Below are 21,057 nucleotides of genomic sequence, written 5' to 3'. Positions count from 1 at the left end.
ATTTACAAATTGTGTTGGTCGGTTAAAACGGGCGTTACAAACTTTAGGCAGCGAAGGTTGGGAGATGCACAAGTAAAGACTTGTTTTCACAAAGCTATTGAAAATGTCATGTTTAAAGAAATACCAGCTGTGCTTAGGGACCGTTGTTGTTTTTATGGATGAAACACCAGCATTACCTGCTTTAACGCTCTGCAGTCTGTAAAGCAGGCTTGAATAACATAAACATTCAAAACATTGAAACGATGCGCTGCGTTCCTATTATGAGAAGAAAATCGTTACAAATGTCATGCTTGGTTGGCGAAAACACAAGGTCAAAACGATGAGGAATCGTAACTCGAGCTTTCCTTGGGTGATCGGTGGTTTATTCATGTGTGTTCCAGTGCTGTTGTATCTAGCGTCACAAACTAATGTGGCTCAAGTTAACAAAGACAAAGGAGCAAGCGAAAATCACCATGCTGTCGATATCAAATACATTGAATTTTTCTCGGTGAGGTAAGAGATGTCTTCTTCTCAAATTGCCGGACTAGCTACGGTAGATACAACTTGATGTGATTAGTTTTATGCCAGTTCAATTTAGGTACGGGTCGTTCAAATTCAAAGCTTATAGCGCTGTCAATAGATTGAGTTGTGAGAGTTCCAGCTGGGTCTATATTTTTCAGAAAAACTGGCAACAAAATGTTTCTTTTACACATGTATCGATTAGGCTTTTGTTTAGTCTGATAAAAAGATCACTCCTTTGTTTGGTTTTCCGCTTAAACGGATATGGAGAGGTCAATTACTCTTTTTCTAAGTTACCAAGCAGGATTTAATCGTTATCAATCACAGCGAACGGAGGAGAGTTTGACCTAATAAGTTCACGCCTTTGTTTGTCAAGCTGTCACATGGTCTTGCTTGTCCTCTTTGTTCGACAAATTTATTAAATTTACGTCGTATTTGATTTAGGCCGTCACAGCTTGTTTATCTCGACAAGAAGGGCTACCGCCTAGCGCTTGACTCGACAGATGAATCTAATTACATTGAAGCAAAAAGTGGCCTTATCGACAAAACCACGGAAAAACTGAGAACAAAACGCAACAATACAAGTGACAGCTCCCTGTCAAAATCTACCAACGAGAGTCTTATGAATGACTATGATGAATCTGAGGCAAAAAGTGACTCTGAGCGAGATGAGAGTATTGATTACAACATGGGATGGGACGAGTTCACCGAAGAACCGAAAAGGTAACAATTGGATTTTTAGCCCAGAAATAGATCCTGTTTAGTTCCAGGCGTACCTGCTCTTTTCTGTGGAGTAATTTTAAAACTGGACAAAATGTCTGCTTTCAGAAGCATGTGTAAATAAATCTCGTTACAAATCGTTGCGTTTCCACGTCAAACAGTAAAGGTTCTTTAGCTTCGATTCAAAGTCATCCGGGTGAGCTGGTAAAGCTAGAAAGCGATATGCCAGGATACCTTGTTGAGATGTGTATATAAAGAGGTTAAGAGGGTTGTGGAATGCATGATGATGTGACTGAACAATTATGTATCTTTTACACGACGAGGCACAGAACTTTACCTTTACCTTCTGCCATTTTTAGAATGAAATAAGAGTATTTGTATTTTCGTAGTTACTGCAATTGGAGATTTTTTCTATTTTGCGAACTTTGTAAATAACCAACCGATCTACATCCTACCAGTTGGGATTTTCAAGCCTGTTTTGTTTATTTGCAATATTTGTTTTATTATTATTATCATTATTATTATTATTATTATTATTATTATTATTTAGTTTAAGCTGCCTGCCTGAAAACTAGCTAGTTGTAGCTAAGTGTATCGACCACTTTAAACATTCAACATCGCACTATTTGCAAAATGCCTGGTTGTTCTACTTCATGTAAAAATAGACTAAGGAAAGCCTTATTGAGTTCTAATATTTTCCCTTTAACTTCTTTTAAGAATCCCTTGCGGTCCTAAGCGTCCTTTCAAAAATGTAGTGCTTCTAAAAACTCACAGAAGCGGAAGTGGAACATTGGCCAACATTATGTACAGATACGGCGATTTGAATGAGCTGGACTTTGCACTTCCAAAGCAGAGAACATATGACTTTTACTGGCCTCTGCACTTCAATCCCAGTTTTGTAGACAAGACGTACCTCAACTCCACCGCTCCAAACTTTCTTATCAACGCTAGATACGGTCCAGATTCAATGGCATCCTTCATGCCCAAGGTATGTATCAAAGAGATTGGTCTGGACCTTCAATGAGCGACAAAGAACTTGAAGGGTTTTTAGAAAATGACACTTTACAATATTTAAATCCCTGTTTGATTTCAGATGCATCTAGAAATAATTCTCTGACACTCCCCTCCCCCTCTCCATCAATGAAATGTTATGCAGGTGCTGTTGTCTACGCATTCTTTCGTCTTGAGCTACAAAACCAACAGGGGCGGGCACGGGGGAAAAATAGCTCCGAGGCGCTCGAAGATTTAAAGTTAAGAATCACTTCTTTGTAATTGGTCAAAACATCAATCGCCATCACTCCTTTTCAGAATAGAAAAGGGTCAATTCAAAATATACGATCACTTTTCGAACTACGTTGCTAGCGTGGTCCTCTTACCATTACAAAGCAGTTTCTTGTCACATGGTTCTTTTTTCCTCTTCTTGTTTACTCACTGGTACATTAACCATTTTAATCGACTAATTTTTTTCAGGACTCTTTCTATGTTGCCTTGATTCGAAAGCCCACGAGCCATTTCGAATCTGTCTTTTACGGGTATCAAATTGACACTCTGCTTGGAATGAATACCACCAGCAACCCGTTTGATGAATTTCTGACCAAACCAAGACAGTATCTGTTACACTATCTGCAGCAGAAGCCACGATTTGACATCAATATAAACATGGCAAAAAATGGTCGGTTAAGTATCTCTATTATATAAAATTTAGTGGTATACCGAGTGGGAGCAAATCGATAAAAACACCATCCCGGTAGTGGTGATATCATTTTTATCCACACAAGTGTGATATCATATTTGACCAATCAGCTTGCAGTATTTTCACGCGCTGTCAAACACTTCTGGTTTTGTTTCATTGCGAGGGTGATATATTATAAAAAAAAAAAAAATGCATGGTCGCTTGGAGATACGAAATTTCTAGATCTCTTCTCGTGTTGAAAAATATTTCACTCATTCGCTGCGTCACTCGTGCAATATCTTACACTAGTTCGTGCAATATACACTAGTTCGAAGAAATATTTCGTATCTCAGCGCGGCCATGTATTACAATCTCTCTATTTAATGCATGAAATACTACTATCGGCATGCGGATTGACGCTTAATCAATCAATCAGAGTTTAAGGCAGATCATCGGATATGAACAGGACAGGAGGTTGAACTTTAAGATGAATTACACTTTAGTGTTTAAATTTATTTTCTTTTTTTGTTTTTTTAATTTTACTTCTGGTCAAGGTTGAATTGGTTCTTGTGAAACCAAATTATCCCCCCCTCCCCACCCAAAAAAAAGTAACATTACATTTATAGCTTTAATTTCATTGCTAGTTAATCTCCTTGATTTCTTGTTACCTTAAGTTATTTAAAATATTGTGGCTCCCTAATAATAGTGGACATGGACTCAATCGTACCTCCGTTACTTTGCAAACCTGTTTAGTAATTGTCTGTTTCTTACGCAGGGCAGATATTTGACCTTGGTCTCCAGCACAAATACTACAATGACCCACTGATGATCCAGAAACACATTGATGAACTGACGGAGAAAATTGACCTGGTTCTTATCATGGAGTATTTTGACGAATCTCTCGTTTTACTGAAAAGGGAATTATGCTGGGAGTTAGATGATGTGGTTTATTTCAAACTAAGTCAAAGATCAAAGGAGTACAAGCAGGCGAATATAACGGATCAGCAGCAGGTATAATGCCTTTGGCTTTGTCTAATCTTAACAAGCACGCTCTCTTCATTTCTTTGGTTTGTGATCTGTACCCACCCGAATCTGATACAGGCCATTTCACATAATTTGAAATTAAACATTTCAACCCAAAATCTCGCAACTGGATCTTAATGGGGTTTTTGCATTGGTGTATATGGACTACGTATTCAAATCACACTCAGTTGGCCGCACCGGAAACATGCAATGGGCGTATAAAAAAGATGTAAAACATCCTGCAATAAATGAAGAACTGATGATCAAAAAGCGCGCACCACTTATTAACATAGCCATCTGTCTAGTTTCAACAACGTTGGTCATGTCGCTGTAACTCAATTTATAAAAACAAAAGGAACAAATGTTCATTCTTTATGGTGTGTATTTGCAGGCGCAGATTAATGAGTGGAACAATGCAGACGCTGCCTTATATGACTTCTTTAATAAAACCTTCTGGAATAAAATCGCCAATCAGGATCAGACCTTTTATCAAGAAGTCAAAGAACTACGTAGAAAAATCAGGGACCTTGAGGAAGAGTGTATTCATTCGCTGCAAACAAACGACGATACGGGAGAAGTGGAGGTTAAACTTTACACTAACTTATCTGCAAACATCAACAAATACTTATGTGATAAAATGACTATGAAAGAGGAGAGTTACATAACGTACTTAAAAAAGAAATTCAGCTTGAAGCTTGGGGAACACAATGACCATCTACGATACTTGTTTTACAGCAAGGTAAATAAAACCAGATTGGAAGAGTCGGAAGTCGTGTAGATAACATTAGCGTGGAATTATTCACACGATTCACAATCTCGCAGATCCAGGACAGTAATACAGTCGGTCAGAGCAGTAAAGGCTTTCTCCGATGCAAACATTCATTGGAATCCAGAGCTACAAGCTACGACATCTAGAGTATTCCGCTCTCACAAAATGAACTCTCGTTCAAAGAAACAATCAGGGTATCGTAAGGTTTAGTTAAACGCACATGTGTTCTGCGCTTAACTGAAATCTATAGAACTCTATAATACATGTGGGTGATTTTGTATATTCGAATAGACTGATTGTTTGGCAATACGAAGAAAGCAGTTTTATATATAATATTTTATATCTACAGTTGTATCTTTAATAAACAACAAACAAATTGCTGAAAAAACCAAATGCCTCCGTTGATGTAAGAAGGACTGTAAATCTCATCATAGCTACCTACACAGTTTTACCCTCTTTTCAAGTTAGCGCCATTCCACTTACTACAGCTGTCTTGTTGGCTACTGGATTACTGAAAGAAGAAAACGGCAAAGCCATTCCAGTGCAATTATTAAACGTAAATTTAATGATGTCGTTTCTGTGTCTTTTTCAGTCGTTACGGCTGCCTGCTAATTCCCCTTTTTGTACAAGCTATTGGCTATCAAATTAATCGACGCACTGCTACAGTTACCTTAAATTAAAGCAATCTTAGGTAAAGATTGTTTTAATTTAAGATCACTGATAATACAATAAGTTCTACAATGTACAAGATATTTGCCCAAAAAGTTCAACACGAGAATCTGAATTGAGATAACAACGGAACATAGCAACCCACGCAACCATTATGAAGAAATGATTTTTTTTTTCTCTTTCTATCCCTCCCTTCCCCCTCGACTCCTGCTCCTTGCGCTGGACTAGGAAACAGATCTGAAATGAAAGTTCGCAGAGAATATTCCCAAAGATGGTACAGCTTCGAGTAGTCATACCAAGAAATCTCGAATCTTAAATTTGAACAAAAAAAAAGTGTACCCGGACCGTTTTTCATGTTTTATTTCAGTGCTATATCAAAAATGTTTTAATACAATGTTATGATATTATGTCTACGAAGCAACCAGATGATTATTATTACTTTAACATAATTATTACTTCTCAATGGTATTTTTCTTTTTTTATTATTATTATTATTATTTTTTTTTATCTTGGTCTCATAGCGAGACATGCAAGTTTGAATACATCATAATTTTGTTGCTGTGAGAGAACCCTTAACTTCCTAACTGACAAAACCGCAGTTGGTTGATTCACACTTCCATTGGAGAATCTACAACAAAACAAGACACCTGTTATTCATATACCAGATTGTACAACCTCCTTCCCAGGCTCTCGGGGACGAGGCGTGCAGATTCACAGTTTTCCAGACACAAAGATAGATATAAATAAATTGGCCAACATTGAAATGAATTCGAGAATACATGTATGTAGTTATATTTGTTTGTTACAATGCACGTGCAGTTTAGTCTGCGGTCGGCGCGTACGCCTTGTAACTTGAAAAACAATCATAAAAAAAAAATAAGTAAAAAAAAAAACTCTAATCTTTAGTCAGAAAACAATTTTGAGCGTAACGTTTATGTTGCATTTGTCTCGATCCCCTTGTTTCCAAACATGATCTATTGTAAATACTTTTCTTTTCTACAGGGGAAGATTTGGAAATTTGCTCTGCATTGCATACTGCTAGAATAAATTAAATGTTAAATATACTTACAAACACACTTGTTGCTGCATTTCTTACGTGGCCAGAAGTTGTTCTGGTTACCAAGACAACCGCCGTAATAAAAAAGCTCACATTTCCAAGTAGTTATGTTGAAGAAATACCGAGGCATGCGCGCCCTGCAAGGTCCCACTCTTTTTGGTAGATAGCATAATGGGTCCATGGCGTCGAGCTGACTGCCTGCAAAAGAGAGGAAAACAACGAAGAAAGTAAAACTTAAGGTGCAATACTTTTTTGAGTGAGAAAACGAAAAACGTGACAAACCATTTTATTCCAGCTGTAACAATTTTTTTTTTTTTTCGACCATGGCGATGGTGCACAGCTCTTTGCCGGTCGGCCGCCATGGTGCAGTTAATTATCTATCGATCGTTTGAAGACCTCACATTTTCCACTTCCAACAATCACTAAAAAAAAACCCTCGTAATTCCAATATACTTTGTCATATTAGTCTCTGATTTCTGCTAGTGTGTGGAGAGTGCCCAAAAACCTAGTACAAAACAAAACTATAATCGGTTATCAACTGGTACATAAACAAAACAAAACAAAAAACACAACAACAACAACAACAACAACAACAACAAACGCTTACATGCACACGTTCTGTTGCAGTCGGTGAAGATTTTAAAACTGTTTCCATTTCCCATGCAACCACCGTAGATAAACTTTTCGCACTTTCCAGATTTGTGGTTGAAATAATATTTCGGAAAATATGCCTTGCACGGGCCAGTGACTTTGGGTAAATAACATCTACCCGAAATCAGTCAAAACAAAAACAAAAGTAAGCGAGAAGAGATATAACACTGAAGCAACATTTTACTGTAATTTTTCGTCCTATAACTTCTTTTTTTCCACTAATTTGACTCGCAATATTGTTCATGATGCCCAGGTACGATCTTTTCATGACCAAGCTGGCCCTTTTGCCTTCTGTCTTAATTGGTACTGCGCTACTTAGCAAAACATATAAAGGGCCCTTATGCTTACCTAATATGAGTGACATCTGTAGCTTTACCTTAATCTATTACTCTCAATTTTTAATAATAATAATAATAATAATAATAATAATGATAAAAATAATCTTTTAGTCTTACATGTTTTTTGACATTCCTTCAGCGTGGGAAAGCTGTTTTCGTTTCCTTGGCAACCGCCATAAATGAATTGCTTGCACTGTCCACTAGCCTGATCAAAGTAATATCTTGGGATATAAAGTCTGCACGGACCTTGATCCATCGGAAGAAGACAGACACTCCTGGAGTGTAGGCTGGAAGAGAACGCCAGTGCCCCTTCAAAATATTAGAACATATGCTATTAATTTCTTCTAACTTTCAATTCAAAGCAGGCTGATACTACAGAGAACACTTGTACGCTTGCCGAGTTAATAGACTGCGTTTCAAAGGGAAAGGAAATCAAGTCAGTGAAAAAATAGCAAACACTGGTATCACTGCAATATCACTAACAAACATTCACTAGGTGTTTCTTAGCGAAATATGTTTTGATTTCTGCGGAATTTGAAAAATATTGTACTTAAGGTCAACAATTTTAACACCAAAAGCGTGCACTGCATAAAACTTATAAAAAGCACGATTACTTTTAGACCTTATACGAGATAATTTTAGCTAGCCACTCGCACTACTAAGTCGATATTATGATTTGATATATTGATCTTTCGACACGTGTTACACGAAGACGACGGAAAGCCATACTCGAATTCTGTGAGAGCTAATTTACAGGGAATTTCTTTTCCACACATTAAATTCTATGATTTAGTTAAAACGGTGTGAGCCTGAATTGTTCTCTGCCCAAACCGTAAAAAAAAAACTAAATCGTTAAAAAATCCAATCAAGTTCAGTTTGCACCGATTCACTAATACCGTGTATATTCTCAGTCGTTTTCGAACATTGGCGAACAAAACCTATGAAAGATTTATTGAATTCAAAAAATATCCAATCTAATCATTTCTCAAAATAACAGACGATCACACAAGACGACCTGGAGAATAAAGGGCTCAAAAAAAAGAAAAAAACCGTTCTGTAAATCTTCCTAACGAAAACTCGTGAAACAATTTGACGACTGTCTTAAATACATAGCTTGAAACAATAAAACAATTAATTAAACAATTATTCAAATTATCATACCTGCGTTAACACACAACACCAAAGTGATAGCAAAAAGGCCTGACTTCATTTCTGCTACACGTTACTTAACTAAAATTTGATCTTTCTGGTCTCGGTGCCAGCGCGCTCTAAATGAAGTTTGAATACGTGTGAGTCTACATTACACATTTAGTTAAACTAAACGAGGAACCTACGTCACGTTTTGAGTGCCACTAACTCGATGACGGAACTTGGTCAATATGTGCTGGAGATTTTAGAAAACTTTAAACTAAGAAAACACGGATCGATTTCATTGGCACATTGTATGCGAAGTGCACTTAATGTGTAAACGTAATAGACTTGACTTACAAAAATCAGCAAAAGAGTTAATGAGACTATTCATACAATTCTCTGAAAGTTATTTATTGCCTCAGCGTGTTATTTATAAAGGGAGAGTGAGGCCACATCCACGGTTATAGACAGGGTTGAGATTAATTATATTAGCCTTCCGTCGCCGCACATTTGGCTCTTATCCTCGGGAATTGCCAAAAATGAAACATGAAAATGAAAAAAAAAAAAATAATAATAATAATAAATAAAAATTTAAAAAAATAATAAAAAAAGCACCACGAAAAACTTGAAAGGACAAACACAGAAAGAGCAATTTCTTTTACCATGTTATTTTTTGGTAAATACCTAACTGAAGTTATCAAGCATAACCCTAACTTTCTTTAGTTTATGCATGTTGACATTTGCCCTTCCTATGCGATTGCCATACACTTTCTTTAAATAGCTGCTTTAACGTGAATAAATATCCACCACTTGATGTCGTTCACTGTTCGTTTGACTTTTGTGCTTGACAGGGTATTCATGTTGTGTAAATGAATTTAGATATTGGTCATTCTTGGGAAGAAATAGCTAAAACGAACTCAAAAACACTGCTTTTTTTTTTTTTTTCTTGATAGCTCTGGATCCTTGGTTATATATTGAGTCAAATATCATAATCTTACCACAACTTACATATAACGCCTTGCCAAAACTGTATTACGTTCTTTAGTCAAGTTCTAATTAGTCCTCAAGACGTTCTTCTTTGGTTTCGGCACTTCTTTGCATCCCTTTAATAGCACAACAACCAATATTTTCACTCAGTTGTAGGATTTTGGTGAAACTTTCTGGCAAAGTGTTCAGTTTGGTCACCATGCTGGTGTAACGATGGCAAATGTATAAAAATGATTTTCCAATACCTTCGACACAAACAACGCTACGATCACCAAATTTCGCCGCCAGGCATCTAAACTTACCTGTCCTGCCATACAACGTAGGCTAAAATAAGAAAAACAAGTATTGCTTTCCTTCAAACAAATATAAGTGACATGAACTCCATGAACTTCTTTTTACGACTAGTTTTCAAAACGTATAACGATATTTTCGAACTTCCTTAGAAATAAAGCGATAGGACGATGTGGGATGTAATTTCAGTTCCACTAATCTTACATGAAAGCTAAGATGACCACGAAGAAGTGGAATAGGTTACGTTTTAACTACAATGGGTAGTCCACTTTACTTTTTTAAAGCCCCTGATCAAATGCATGATCAGGCTGACAAAATTAGCACGCAATGTAAAGTGATCTTGAGATTCCAAGAGTTAATCTTAAGATACTCTTTTACTACAGCATGTACACCCTTTCCCTATACTGTTACACAAAGAGATAGAAACATAGAGAGTCCTTTGCAGTTGCAAATGAGATTTATTAGTTATCCTCCAGTTAGGTTACACCGTCATGTGTAATGTCTTGTAATCTTCATGTTTTCCAGTTCCTCAACTCTCTTTCTTAGCAGAAGTTTTCTTTTTTCTATTCTGCTTGACTTCACCCGCATTTTTTGCATTGTCCCGTGCATTGCCTCTTCTTTTTCTTGATCCTCTAACGCTGAGGGAGCGTGTTCCAGTGATGGCGACATTTTATTTGGCGCAGAGACGCTGATAAGGCGGAAACGGTTAAGGGATTGGGTCCTACGAAGCTGATTACTACTTCCATGGTGTTCCAGTGGCACCTAAAGTAAATAAATACCTTATGTCAGACACAAGCACATTATAATCAGGAAAAGGTTCAAATGTTTTATTTAGTGATTTATTCAGTTTGTCCACTCGTTCTTTGTTCGTCTGTCCACTCGTCGTTTCTTTGTCCGTCCACCTGACTGTATCCTACTGTAGTCAGTGAGTAAGTCGATCAGTTTCTCATCAAGTTATTTAGTTACTCTTTCGTTTTGTATGGTCGGTTAATTGGTTAGTCGTTCGGTCGGCCGATTTGTCGGTCTGTTGCTTTATATCAGTAGGGTCTGGGTTGAGTGTAACTGAAAGCTGAGAATGATTCAAAATTTATACTGTCAGCTGATATACCAATGGCTGACATCTGTGATCTGCAGAATTTATTGCAACTTCACTCAGACCTCCGCAAGGTTGCTATATGATCACCGACCTCAGAAAATGTCTTAGCTCGACTCCTCCCAACAGTTGTACTGATAGACACTTTTCTTCGTAGGTGGCGGCTTTGCCCCGTTGTTGGACGGTATGCCTTGATCAAAAATAAAACAAACCTGTCTCAATAAATATGTATCTTTTACAATATGCACAACGATAGGTAGGATAAAAATAACTAGAGCAACGAATATTACAGCCCTGATAAAGGAAAAATTATCTTTAGCTCGGAAAGCTGATTGAGGAGAGGGTAAATATAAGAAAAGTACCAAGCATAATATTTATAAATAACGCAAAAAAAAAAAAAAAAAAAAAAAAAAAAAAATATATATATATATATATATATATATATATATATATATATATATATATATATATATATATAGATCTAAAACAGTCTAATACAAACACACGTATACACCGTATTTACAAACATTTTGTACCGGTTCACAATTGATTTTAGCATGACTCGGATCTTTCAGTACCAAAACTACATTTATAGGTAAGAATAGATAGCTAGAATTAATGTTCTCAGGCTTGAATTCCAAGCATCAAGCATCAATGTGAAATTATTAGAGGGTCTTCTGTTAATGTCTTTATCTTTTGAATCACTGGCAAAGAATCAATACTCACCTCTTCAGAAGTGTTCTTGCCAGGCGTCTCCTTTGAGTTTGTGTCTACTGTCTCCTTCTGTGCTTCTTCCTCGCATTTCTTCTCTTCTTCGGCCTCTTCCTCTGCCCTCTTTTTGTGCTGCCTTTGAAAACGTTTTCGCTGTTGCTCCAAATGTTCAACATCCTTCTTGAAATCGATCAACTGCTGTTTGCACGAGTCATGTGCTTCGTGAATGGGTGTGTACCACCTACGCATGCCAGATCACAAACCATAGAAAATGACTCACGGATTAGCTTATCTGATTTAAATATGACATGGTAGCAATTTTTAGACCCACTAAATTTGAACTAATATTTCTAAATCAAGTCCAGTGTTTACTCGCTTTCCTTTATCTCACGGCACCAAATTAAACTAGAAAACAATAACGTTTTAACTTAGAATAAAAGCAAAACCTAGATAATTTATGGGGTGTCCAAATCTGGGTAGAGACTTTAACCACTCATCGAGTTTGGTCAAATGTCTTCCGTTCAAGGTAATGTAGGAACTGTGGAGGACCATCATATCATATAAATAACTGAGCAATACATTATCAATTAAAATAGCTCGTTGTTGCCTAAGGGCAAATGAAAATCCTCAACAGCTCGATCTTATATTTATAAATGTCCTCCAAGGAGACTAAACAAAAACAAGTTTTCAATGTTAATATACGTATATAATTAGGGTTGTCCCAAAGAATTTATCATTTTGAAAGAGGAAATGAGATTAGAAGAATTTTTTTCATTAGAAACAACTGCTTTGAACTGCTGCATATCATGGTGTCTTGGATTTCTTGGTACAATATCTCTCGATCATTATAGTAATGAGTTTCAAGCGGTTCAACCAAGAAAGGGAAGGTGAATTATTTTTGTCCATAACGATTCTGTGTGGCGTAGAATTCTAACCTTTGAGAGGGCATCAGCTCGTGCTCATACTTCTGAATCTCTTCTTCGCTCTCTTCTGTGACGTCATCTAGAATAGGGGTAGGAGTCCGGCTCGTCCTTCTCGTTGGCGCCTTTCTATTCGATGACAGTTGAGCGTCGGTTTCTGCGCTTTCTGGTTCGCTAAGCGCTGCACCTGGTGCCCAGTCCTCAATGACAATGATCGGCGGCTGTCCAGTATCGTCAAGAATCGCCTCCGGAGAATGCGAATTTTTCTTCCGCTGTGCTTGTCGAACAGTGGACATCCATTTACTGGCAACTAAAGAAATGTTCCATGGATTTAAAACTAGGCTTTTAGTAGCAGAGGAAGATTCTTCATCGGATGAGCTTTGTTTATAGTTTGGTGGATTATCTAGAATGTCAAATAGACTTCTCTCAAATCTGCGAAAACTTTTGGGAGAAAACCGCCGACCAGGAATTCCGGTGTTGATAATTTCTTTAATGACAACATTAGGCTTTTGAGCAACATTTCTCTCCATAGCAACAGAAGGAAGAAAGCTTAGGCTGTTCGTTCTGTTTTTGACCTTTATCGTTGCTTCTTTAGTATTCTCTGCAGTAGGGGAGACTTTGAAAGCGGCCTTTAATTTCTTCTTTGTTGTCTCCCTGCTTGATAGTTTCTTTTTGTAATTATCCCTCCCTGGGTCACCAATTTTATTCTGGCTTTTGATGTTAGTTCGAGGTGAAGCTTCATTGCCACGACCAAATACAGACACTCTACCATTTGAACCGCGTTTTGAACCATCCTTTGCTTCCTGACTTCTGACACTCTTTGGTCGATGACCAACTGTTGGAGACTTCCATTTCCCATGAAGTTTTCGGCGCTGATAACCTCTTGCTGGCGCACTGCTTGGTTTCGTAGGAAAAGGAAAACTGAAATTGTTGTCGGCGTCATTTTTAGAGTTTTTTCTCAACAATAAAACTGCTTTAACTACTGCAGCCGCGCTGCAGTTTAGGATGGCGGATGACCGTCGTCTTGAGCGAGGAGGCACGAACAGCTTCTCGGCTTCCCTTGGTTTACCGGGTATTTCATCGTCATGATTTGGGTTTTTCAATAAAACCCTAGAAAGAAAGATAACCCTGTTACCAAAACACCTAAGGTTGTCATAATAGTTGCTTTTTAGATGTTTATAAAAGGCCAAAAGTTACTAAAATTTTAAAATCCATAACGTAGGTCAGTGGTACATGATGGAAATTTCCATCAATTTCCATCATGTAACAATGCTGATGACCGTACGGTCGAAGACGTTTTGGATTTTAAAATTATGTTTAGTAACTAAAGAATCTAGTTATTGTTATGCGCATTCCAATCAAGATGATGAATTCTTTGTAAAGAACTTGAAGCCTGATTCTTAACCAATGTCCCGGAATAAGCCCACTTCATCCTGCTTCCGTATCCAATAAGAATCAGTAGGTGATGCGTCTTACTCGGAATTAATTGAACTTTCTGCGTTCAAGCGCTAGCGCTAGTCGACATCATTGTGTTTCGTAATTCATTGCCAAGCTATTTTACTATTAAAATGCCTTTCTCCACCCATTAAAGTAAATGAGCATCGATGTAGCACAACATTGTTAAGGTCAAACAAGAACGCCACCTTTTAGCATCTCCATAATCTACAGCCCTTGAAAGTGTAGGAGTCATTTCGCTCTTGTCAACTGACGCGTCACATTTTCCCGTCATCTCTAAAAGACCAGTGATCGTGCACCGCTTAAAGCTCTGCCAGATATCACTGTCCCGGATGTAATGCTTGATGTCATCGTCATTGAAGAAATAGCGACGGTTTTGACGCAGGATTTGAATAACGCTTTCGTTCGTTTTTAACGCCCATCTGGAAAATTATAACACACGAAAACGATGGTTAGGAACCACCAGAAATAGGGGGTTTAAGATTAAAGGAGTTCTACCATTAACACGACCTAGAAAAGTCAAACGCTCTGCAAAATATTTAATATAATGTTGTAGTCCTGTTAGAAAAAACTACTGAAAGGAGTGATATGACAGGGTTTGGTAATGTTAAACTGTCACTGGGCGCTAGTTTCTGCAAGTTTTGTAATCAGGAGGTCCCGGGCTCAAATCCTCCTCCCTGTCACAAGATGGAGCTACGTTTGGTGGTCCCAAATTCAACTTCTCTACTTCTTGTAAATAGCCAACTGGTCAGCCTCCAACCAGGTTGGGATTTTTAAGTTCTATTTACGATATTTTTTTCTTAATATATAAAGTCCCAATAGGCGGTTTGCGTTGTGACGTCATTTTATTACAACAATCAGAATCATTCACTTTTTCTTACGTACCTACTGAGAAAGTACACAACTTATTTAAACTAATTAACAAAACTGGATACTTACTTGTTGACCAGGAAGCAGGTTACAGGACCAATACTTGCTACACTGCAAAAACATGGACTGGAATCGAGAAGGGTTGATTCACCGAAAAATTCCCCTGGAAAGTTAAATGAAAGGGATGGATATTAGCTCCTCTGGAGGGAAACATTATGGAAAATGGTGGGATTATTTTACCCTTCTCAATTTGTCCAAGTTTAACGAGTTCTTCCCTGTTGACTTCATCAATAAAGATACTTCGGTAATATTGGCATCTTCCTATTGAATGACAAATGCAAGTAAAAATGTTTAATTTACGGAATATTTGCATCTACAAGTTCTTTAGTGCTGAAGAAATTCAGTATCAGGACCAGTATTTCTATATTTAGTGATATTATGGAACGTAAATTAGCCGAATTGAAGGTTTCTGTTCATGCATGTTCGCTACATAAAGAGGTTATTACCACCAACTACAGATTTCGCAGGAGCACTTCTTATCGCCTTGTGAGTGTACGGTTTTCTAGGTGTTAACCGCCATCATCGGAATTCAGTCACAATAGATTGCAAGCTACTATAGCTTTAGTTCGGTTGTTTCAAGTTTGTAAGTGATGTATCGTTCTTTTAAATTTGCAGTGAATCGCTCAGACATTCAGATGCTCAGATGTTTGTATATAAAAAAAAGTGTATTAATTTCGAGGAATGTATAGTTATTGGCCTAGCCCAGAGTAGTTGGCCACTGCAGGAATCATTTAACAAATGGTAAACCCAATAGCGTGCACTATTGAGTTATGGATGCACGCAGGAGGTTGCTAAGCACGAAAGAAGCGTAAGAGTCGCACGAGGCGATAGCCTCGTGCGACTCTAGTTAGCTTCTTGAGTGCTTAGCAAACCTCCCAAGTGCATCCATAACTCAATAGTGCACGCTATGGCGTTTACCATTTGTTTTATAACATAACATTGAGACATTGGAACAACAGAAGTCCTTTTATTGAGCTACATCACAAAAAAATGTTCGTGTAGTCTTACATGACAACAGAAAACAAGGGCACGAAAATTCATTCATGACAACCGACTGCACACCAGTAACTCGATAAAGTTTCATCTTCAGACAACTGTGAAGACAGTTTCGCATTTCTGGCAGAAGAACGTCGGCCGTTACTTTGGAAACAATGTCTGTCAAAACATTTGCTTTGTAAACATTAGCACACACATCAGCAGCGTACACCCGTGGGCAAATAGTAGACGCTAAATTAACCAATCAGAGCGCGCGCTTTGCTTTAGTTATGTTATAAATTAATTTGGTACCCTATAGTAGGTGGACACCAGCCTCAGCTAGTACCAGACTTTTATTCCTATGTTTTCTGTAAAAGGAACCAGAATTAGACAATCACCAAACGGATACAGAGCTTTCATTTTAATAGAGTATTACAACATTGTCGTTGTCATTGTCAACATTGTCATCAGAATGTCAAACAAAGCGGGCCGACGATTTAAACGAAGTTTAGGTTAGACCTGATTTTTGACTAAATCGAGGCTTAGATAAGACGTCCAACGACCACGGCTAGGCGTGGTCTAAATCGCATTCGTAGTCTAAATCGTAATCGCAAATGTATTCCGCGGAGACCACGTCTAAGCGTGGTTTAACTAAAATTTCTATTGTTTTCCAAAAACCGGGTGTTCAGAATTTTGAAGCGGCCAGACGTAAAAATGGCGTCAAACTCTCGAAATGCAAATTTTAGCTAAGAGGAAAAACTTCTACTTGCCGAGCTCGGGAAGCAATATCCCGATATAGAAAACAGAGGATATGACAATGTCAGCTTCAAAAGGAAACAGTCATCGTTGGGAAAAAGTTGTGCAAAGTTTCAGCGCCCGAAATCCCGTATGGTAACAAGCGCGATATGAAAGCAATTCAGAGATGTTGGAAGCGCTGCAAACGAAAAAGGAATTTGATGAGCAACGGAGGGAAAGCAAGGAGACAGGTGGTGGTAAAGCCCCGGCTTCACCAAATGCTATTAGTAAGCTGGTTGCTGACGTTATTCCAGCGTCAGTGAATCCACTGGAAAATCAATTCGATGATGACTCTGTTGAACATGCTGCCTCAGCAGTCAACAGCTCTGTGATCGACGACACTGATGAACCTGGACCAGGTGTCCAATGTGGTATGAGTACTAGCTCAAGCCACTACAGAAAAAAGACAACAAAGCGAAAAAAAGAGATGAAAGAATTCATTATTGGGCTAACGGATTTGCAATTTTCAATCATCCTTTGTTTTATTTATTTATTTCCTGACAATTTGCGAAATAAATAATTTGAAATATGTTTCTGTAAACAGTGCCAGAGATGCATGTGAACAAGCAGACCAAAAAGGTGAAGATCCATTCTTAACCTTAGCAAGAAAGGAACACGAAGCGAACATGAGGATTCTTGAGTTAAAAGAGTGGAAACTTAAGAATCAATGCAAGCAAATGGGAATCGGTCTCTCCGCAGATGTGTCACAAGAAAATGAAGATATGTGTCATCAGTAGCTGGTGTGTGAAAACCCATGCTGAAAGTGAACGACTTGTAATAAAATATGATTTCAATATGATAAAATAAACAAATTACGATAAGGTACATTATAATTCCTTTTATTCCTGTTAACAGTTTAGGTGGGTCATTATGGTATAAGTAGAGACAAATTAACATGACGCAAGTGTCCATGCTGCCGAAAGTAAGGTAAAAAGGTTTTTTGGAGGGGCAAAGCTGTATCAACTTTAGCCAAGTTGCAACTTTTCTTCTGGCTGTAGTCTCTACATTAACTTATAGATGTACGTCAGGTACCTACGTAAAATAGCGGGCAATAATTAACTTGTGTTTAGCATTTCCACTTGCGTCTGCAGCTCCGGAAGGTTCTTCAGGTTCATCGTCATCGTCATCCCAATCCACATCATTCATTTCACTTTCTCTCTGCATTATTACAAAATTGTGCAAGGCCACAATGGCTACAATGATAACCAGAGAATTTCCAAGGCGGGTACGCAACCCTACATGCAAGCAAGGGAGGCGCCTCTTCAGAATTCCAAAGCACCTCTCGATCACAATTCTGGTACGTCTTTTGAGCATCATTACAACGGACTTCTGCTTCATTTCTTGGATTTAGAAGGGGAGTCATGAGGTAGGTTCTGCATGCATATCCGCTGTCACCAACAAGGAGGCCATTGATGGATCCATTGCGAAATTGTTCAGCAATTGTGCTATTGTCAAAAATGCGCGAGCCATGGGTTGATCCCGGCCAGTGTGCGACACTGTTGGTAATTAATGCTTTACTGTCACGAACAGCTTGAAAGTTTACGGCATAGAATTGTTTCCTGTTTATGAAAGCCACTGCATTGTTCCTATCTGGACAAACAATTCTCACGTGGATGCAATCGATTGCCCAACGACACAAGGGAATCCTGCTATGTCGTAAAAGCTTCTCTTCGTCTCATGGAAATCGGCTGGAAATGAAATGAACTGCCTTTTATGTTTTGAAATAGCTCTTGGAACTCGGTGTATTACCTTGCAGACGGCATAATTAGACACTCCAAACAAATCCCCAATTACTTGATGAAAGCTGGCTGTAGCGTAAAAACGCAAGGTCGGAAGAACTTGCTACATTGGTGTGAGAGGCAAGCCTCTCCTCGTTTGATGTTCTAGATCGTTTTTCAAAATGGCAATGAGTGTGATAATAGAATCTTTCCTGAAGCGAAACCGTAGACAAAAATTGGCGTCGTCGTATTCTTCTAAAGGATTAAGCCTATCCCGCGTGTGTCGGATTCTTCGAACATGTCGAGTATTAGCCCATTGCCGTAGGCGTCTATATCTCAAACTTCCATCCGTGACAAAAACCTTCACTAAGAAAACGTATAGACTACGTCTAAACCTACTCATGACCAGGTCTAAGTTGCTATTGTTTGCAAGGCTGTGTTTAGACTCCGTTTAGGCGGGGTTTAAGATAACTGACGTTTAAATAACCCGGTTTCCCAGTTGAGACCCGGTTTAGGCCAAGACCCTCTTAAACGACGCCTAAACTTCTTCGGCCCAGAAGGGTTTCATGAGATGGGAGTCAATTGGCTAGCGGGGTGACACTCACGGAAAGCATGTGCCTTTTGTTGGCGCTGCTGCTTGCCATGCGTAATAATAACAATGACAATATTTTTACACCACGCAAACCAAATCACGGCGCCTATGCATGAAGCATACAGCTATGTCGCTGAAAATACTTAAAGCAATTATACGTACATGCCTAGTTATTGTTGTTTTTTGTTTCAGAGGATTTTCATAAATTATACCTTTAGCAACAAAAAACAGATGCTCCGGAAGGTCTCCTTGGTTCACAATGACTTTACCAGCGGGATATTCCTAGAAAAGAAAAACATATAATAAATTCAACCCGTTAGTTGAGATTTTGTTTCAGGACAGCTAAATGTGAGCAAGTTTAACAATAATCACTGTATAGCTACAAAACGATAACCTTATTTCGAAATGCTATGTTATATGAAATTTTATTCATACATTTATATACTTTAGACGTGGCGATTGAAAGCCAAACTCTTAGACATAATTAAGAAAACGCTAGCTTTCTAAAATAATTTTCAAATTCAGATTCAAATTGCATATTTTGCTTAGTGTTGCACGAGTCTCGCCATTGTTGACGATACTAAAGAAATTATGATAATTTATATATTCGAAATGTGAATAAAATTGATGAGGACGTTATTAAAATGTCAATAAACTGTTATTCGATATCGCTTTCATCCCTCCCCTTGGTTACCTATTGGCGCACGCAAAATTTATTTTGACTAGTAATGAGATTTATTGCGGTCGAAATTGATGTACGCGAAGCCAAAAATCAACACAACTGGACAGAAAGGCAGAAAAAAAAAAAAATAAAACCTTCATCTAAACATATAGCAGATAAAGCCATTATGTGATCACCGTACCTGCCTCGCCATCAAAGCAACTAATTTGTTTTTCTCTTCTTTGGGCAAAGCTTTTAGTGCGGATACTTCTTCAATAAACACTTGAATCTCTTGCACGTAGCGATTCTGAACTCTCTTGATCGCGCTATGGAATCGCTCGCGGTCGACTCGCAAGAACTCAGTAACTTCCATGGTTCGTATGTTGTCCGGTGGTGGATAATCGAATTCTCTTCCATCGCCCGATACGAGCCCAAGATATTCCCCGGCTACGTGTGTGTAGTTTATTTCACAGTCATTTGCCTTTTCTGTGGTGTGCGCACCAGACACGCCATTATTTATAGCATATTTTACTTCTACCGATCCGCTCAGAATGTAATAACAAGAAAGACAGCTTTCGTCTTGTTTCTTGCTAATCTCCACATCGCTTTCGACTTTCTGGTAGGTGACTACATGGCCAAGTGCCTCCTTAATAAATTGTAGGCCTTTGTGAATATCTTTCAGCGCCGAAACAACGGGTTTTATTGCATGTAGTTCGTTGGCCGATCGCCGAGCGGTAGAGGGTCGCTGTAAGATGTCAAGGATTTTGTCCGTGAGCACAATTCCAGCTTGCGCCTTGAAAAGTCTCTTGTTAAAGACGGGTGGCAGTTTACGAACAGAAAACTGCGGTCTTGTCTCGCACAATATTGGCATGATAAAATTTCACAAATTCGCAAAAAAGCAGCATAGGGAAGTCACAACTTTTCGCTATTTGCGAACCTTTTTTTCCGGTTTGAGATCTACCTTTCGCTTTTGGCCCACGACTAGCATTAACGTTTGAAATTCCCGTTCGTTGTGTTATGATTTGACCATAAACAAACCATGTAGCCAAGCGAAAAGTTATGTAAATTAACTTTACATTGAGCAGGTGTAACGCTGACGTGAATTTGTTATTCCAGTTTTTGTCAATAAAATTACCGATAGATGGCTTTTCTTTTCATGAAATTTACTTACCTAAATTGTAGGAACAATAATTGATTTAGCACTTTAGAAAGACGTCAAAAAGCACTTGAAAACGACATAAAAATTACTTTTATTTTTTTCACATAGGAACAAGTGGAAAATCTTCTCTTCCGAATGCAAATTGTGTTCGGAAAGTGTGGTATTTACTTCCGAGATTATCATGTGTGAAATTGCTTATTTAGCTTTCTCAAAATCAAAAAAAAGATCATAATATAGAAAAT

At 38.1% G+C, this 21,057-nt stretch overlaps 3 protein-coding genes across 5 annotated transcripts; 1 reads left to right on the top strand and 2 right to left on the bottom strand.

Annotated features, from left to right (window-relative positions):
• LOC110050182 (galactose-3-O-sulfotransferase 2-like) lies at nt 1-5,251 on the top strand. The gene is made up of 6 exons (XM_089282354.1): nt 1-492; nt 943-1,221; nt 1,936-2,206; nt 2,689-2,890; nt 3,666-3,901; nt 4,305-5,251. The coding sequence occupies exons 1-6, from the start codon at nt 287-289 to the stop codon at nt 4,689-4,691; spliced, it is 1,581 nt and encodes a 526-aa protein (XP_089138480.1). The 5' UTR covers nt 1-286; the 3' UTR covers nt 4,692-5,251.
• Nucleotides 5,252-5,695: 444 nt separating this feature from the next.
• LOC110050181 (carboxypeptidase inhibitor SmCI-like) lies at nt 5,696-9,097 on the bottom strand. 2 transcript variants are annotated; one of them, XM_089282370.1, is made up of 5 exons: nt 8,559-8,714; nt 7,515-7,706; nt 7,016-7,177; nt 6,421-6,606; nt 5,696-5,979 (listed from the first exon to the last, which is right to left on the bottom strand). In XM_089282370.1, exons 1-5 carry the CDS (start codon nt 8,605-8,607, stop codon nt 5,960-5,962), a joined length of 609 nt encoding a protein of 202 aa, XP_089138496.1. In that variant the 5' UTR covers nt 8,608-8,714; the 3' UTR covers nt 5,696-5,959. The 2 variants fall into 2 exon arrangements, with proteins under 2 accessions (XP_089138496.1, XP_089138497.1); XM_089282371.1 differs by lacking the exon at nt 7,016-7,177 and having other exon boundaries at nt 8,559-9,097.
• Nucleotides 9,098-10,244: 1,147 nt separating this feature from the next.
• On the bottom strand, nt 10,245-20,740 carry LOC110050178 (uncharacterized). 2 transcript variants are annotated; one of them, XM_020756067.2, is made up of 9 exons: nt 19,859-20,735; nt 19,208-19,277; nt 15,096-15,176; nt 14,925-15,018; nt 14,174-14,407; nt 12,546-13,640; nt 11,626-11,851; nt 10,994-11,089; nt 10,245-10,568 (listed from the first exon to the last, which is right to left on the bottom strand). In XM_020756067.2, the coding sequence occupies exons 1-9, from the start codon at nt 20,525-20,527 to the stop codon at nt 10,296-10,298; spliced, it is 2,838 nt and encodes a 945-aa protein (XP_020611726.2). In that variant the 5' UTR covers nt 20,528-20,735; the 3' UTR covers nt 10,245-10,295. The 2 variants fall into 2 exon arrangements, with proteins under 2 accessions (XP_020611726.2, XP_089138478.1); XM_089282352.1 differs by having other exon boundaries at nt 10,359-10,568; nt 10,915-11,089; nt 19,859-20,740.
• Between the last annotated feature and the right edge of the window lie 317 nt (nt 20,741-21,057).

Source organism: Orbicella faveolata, unplaced genomic scaffold (genome assembly GCF_042242905.1).
Source record: "Orbicella faveolata isolate gen_17 unplaced genomic scaffold, um_ofav_v1 contig_12, whole genome shotgun sequence".
Classification (NCBI taxonomy): Eukaryota; Metazoa; Cnidaria; class Anthozoa; order Scleractinia; family Merulinidae; genus Orbicella; species Orbicella faveolata.
The sequence above is the reverse complement of the archived record's forward strand: the minus strand, read 5'-3'. Positions and strand labels throughout refer to the sequence as shown.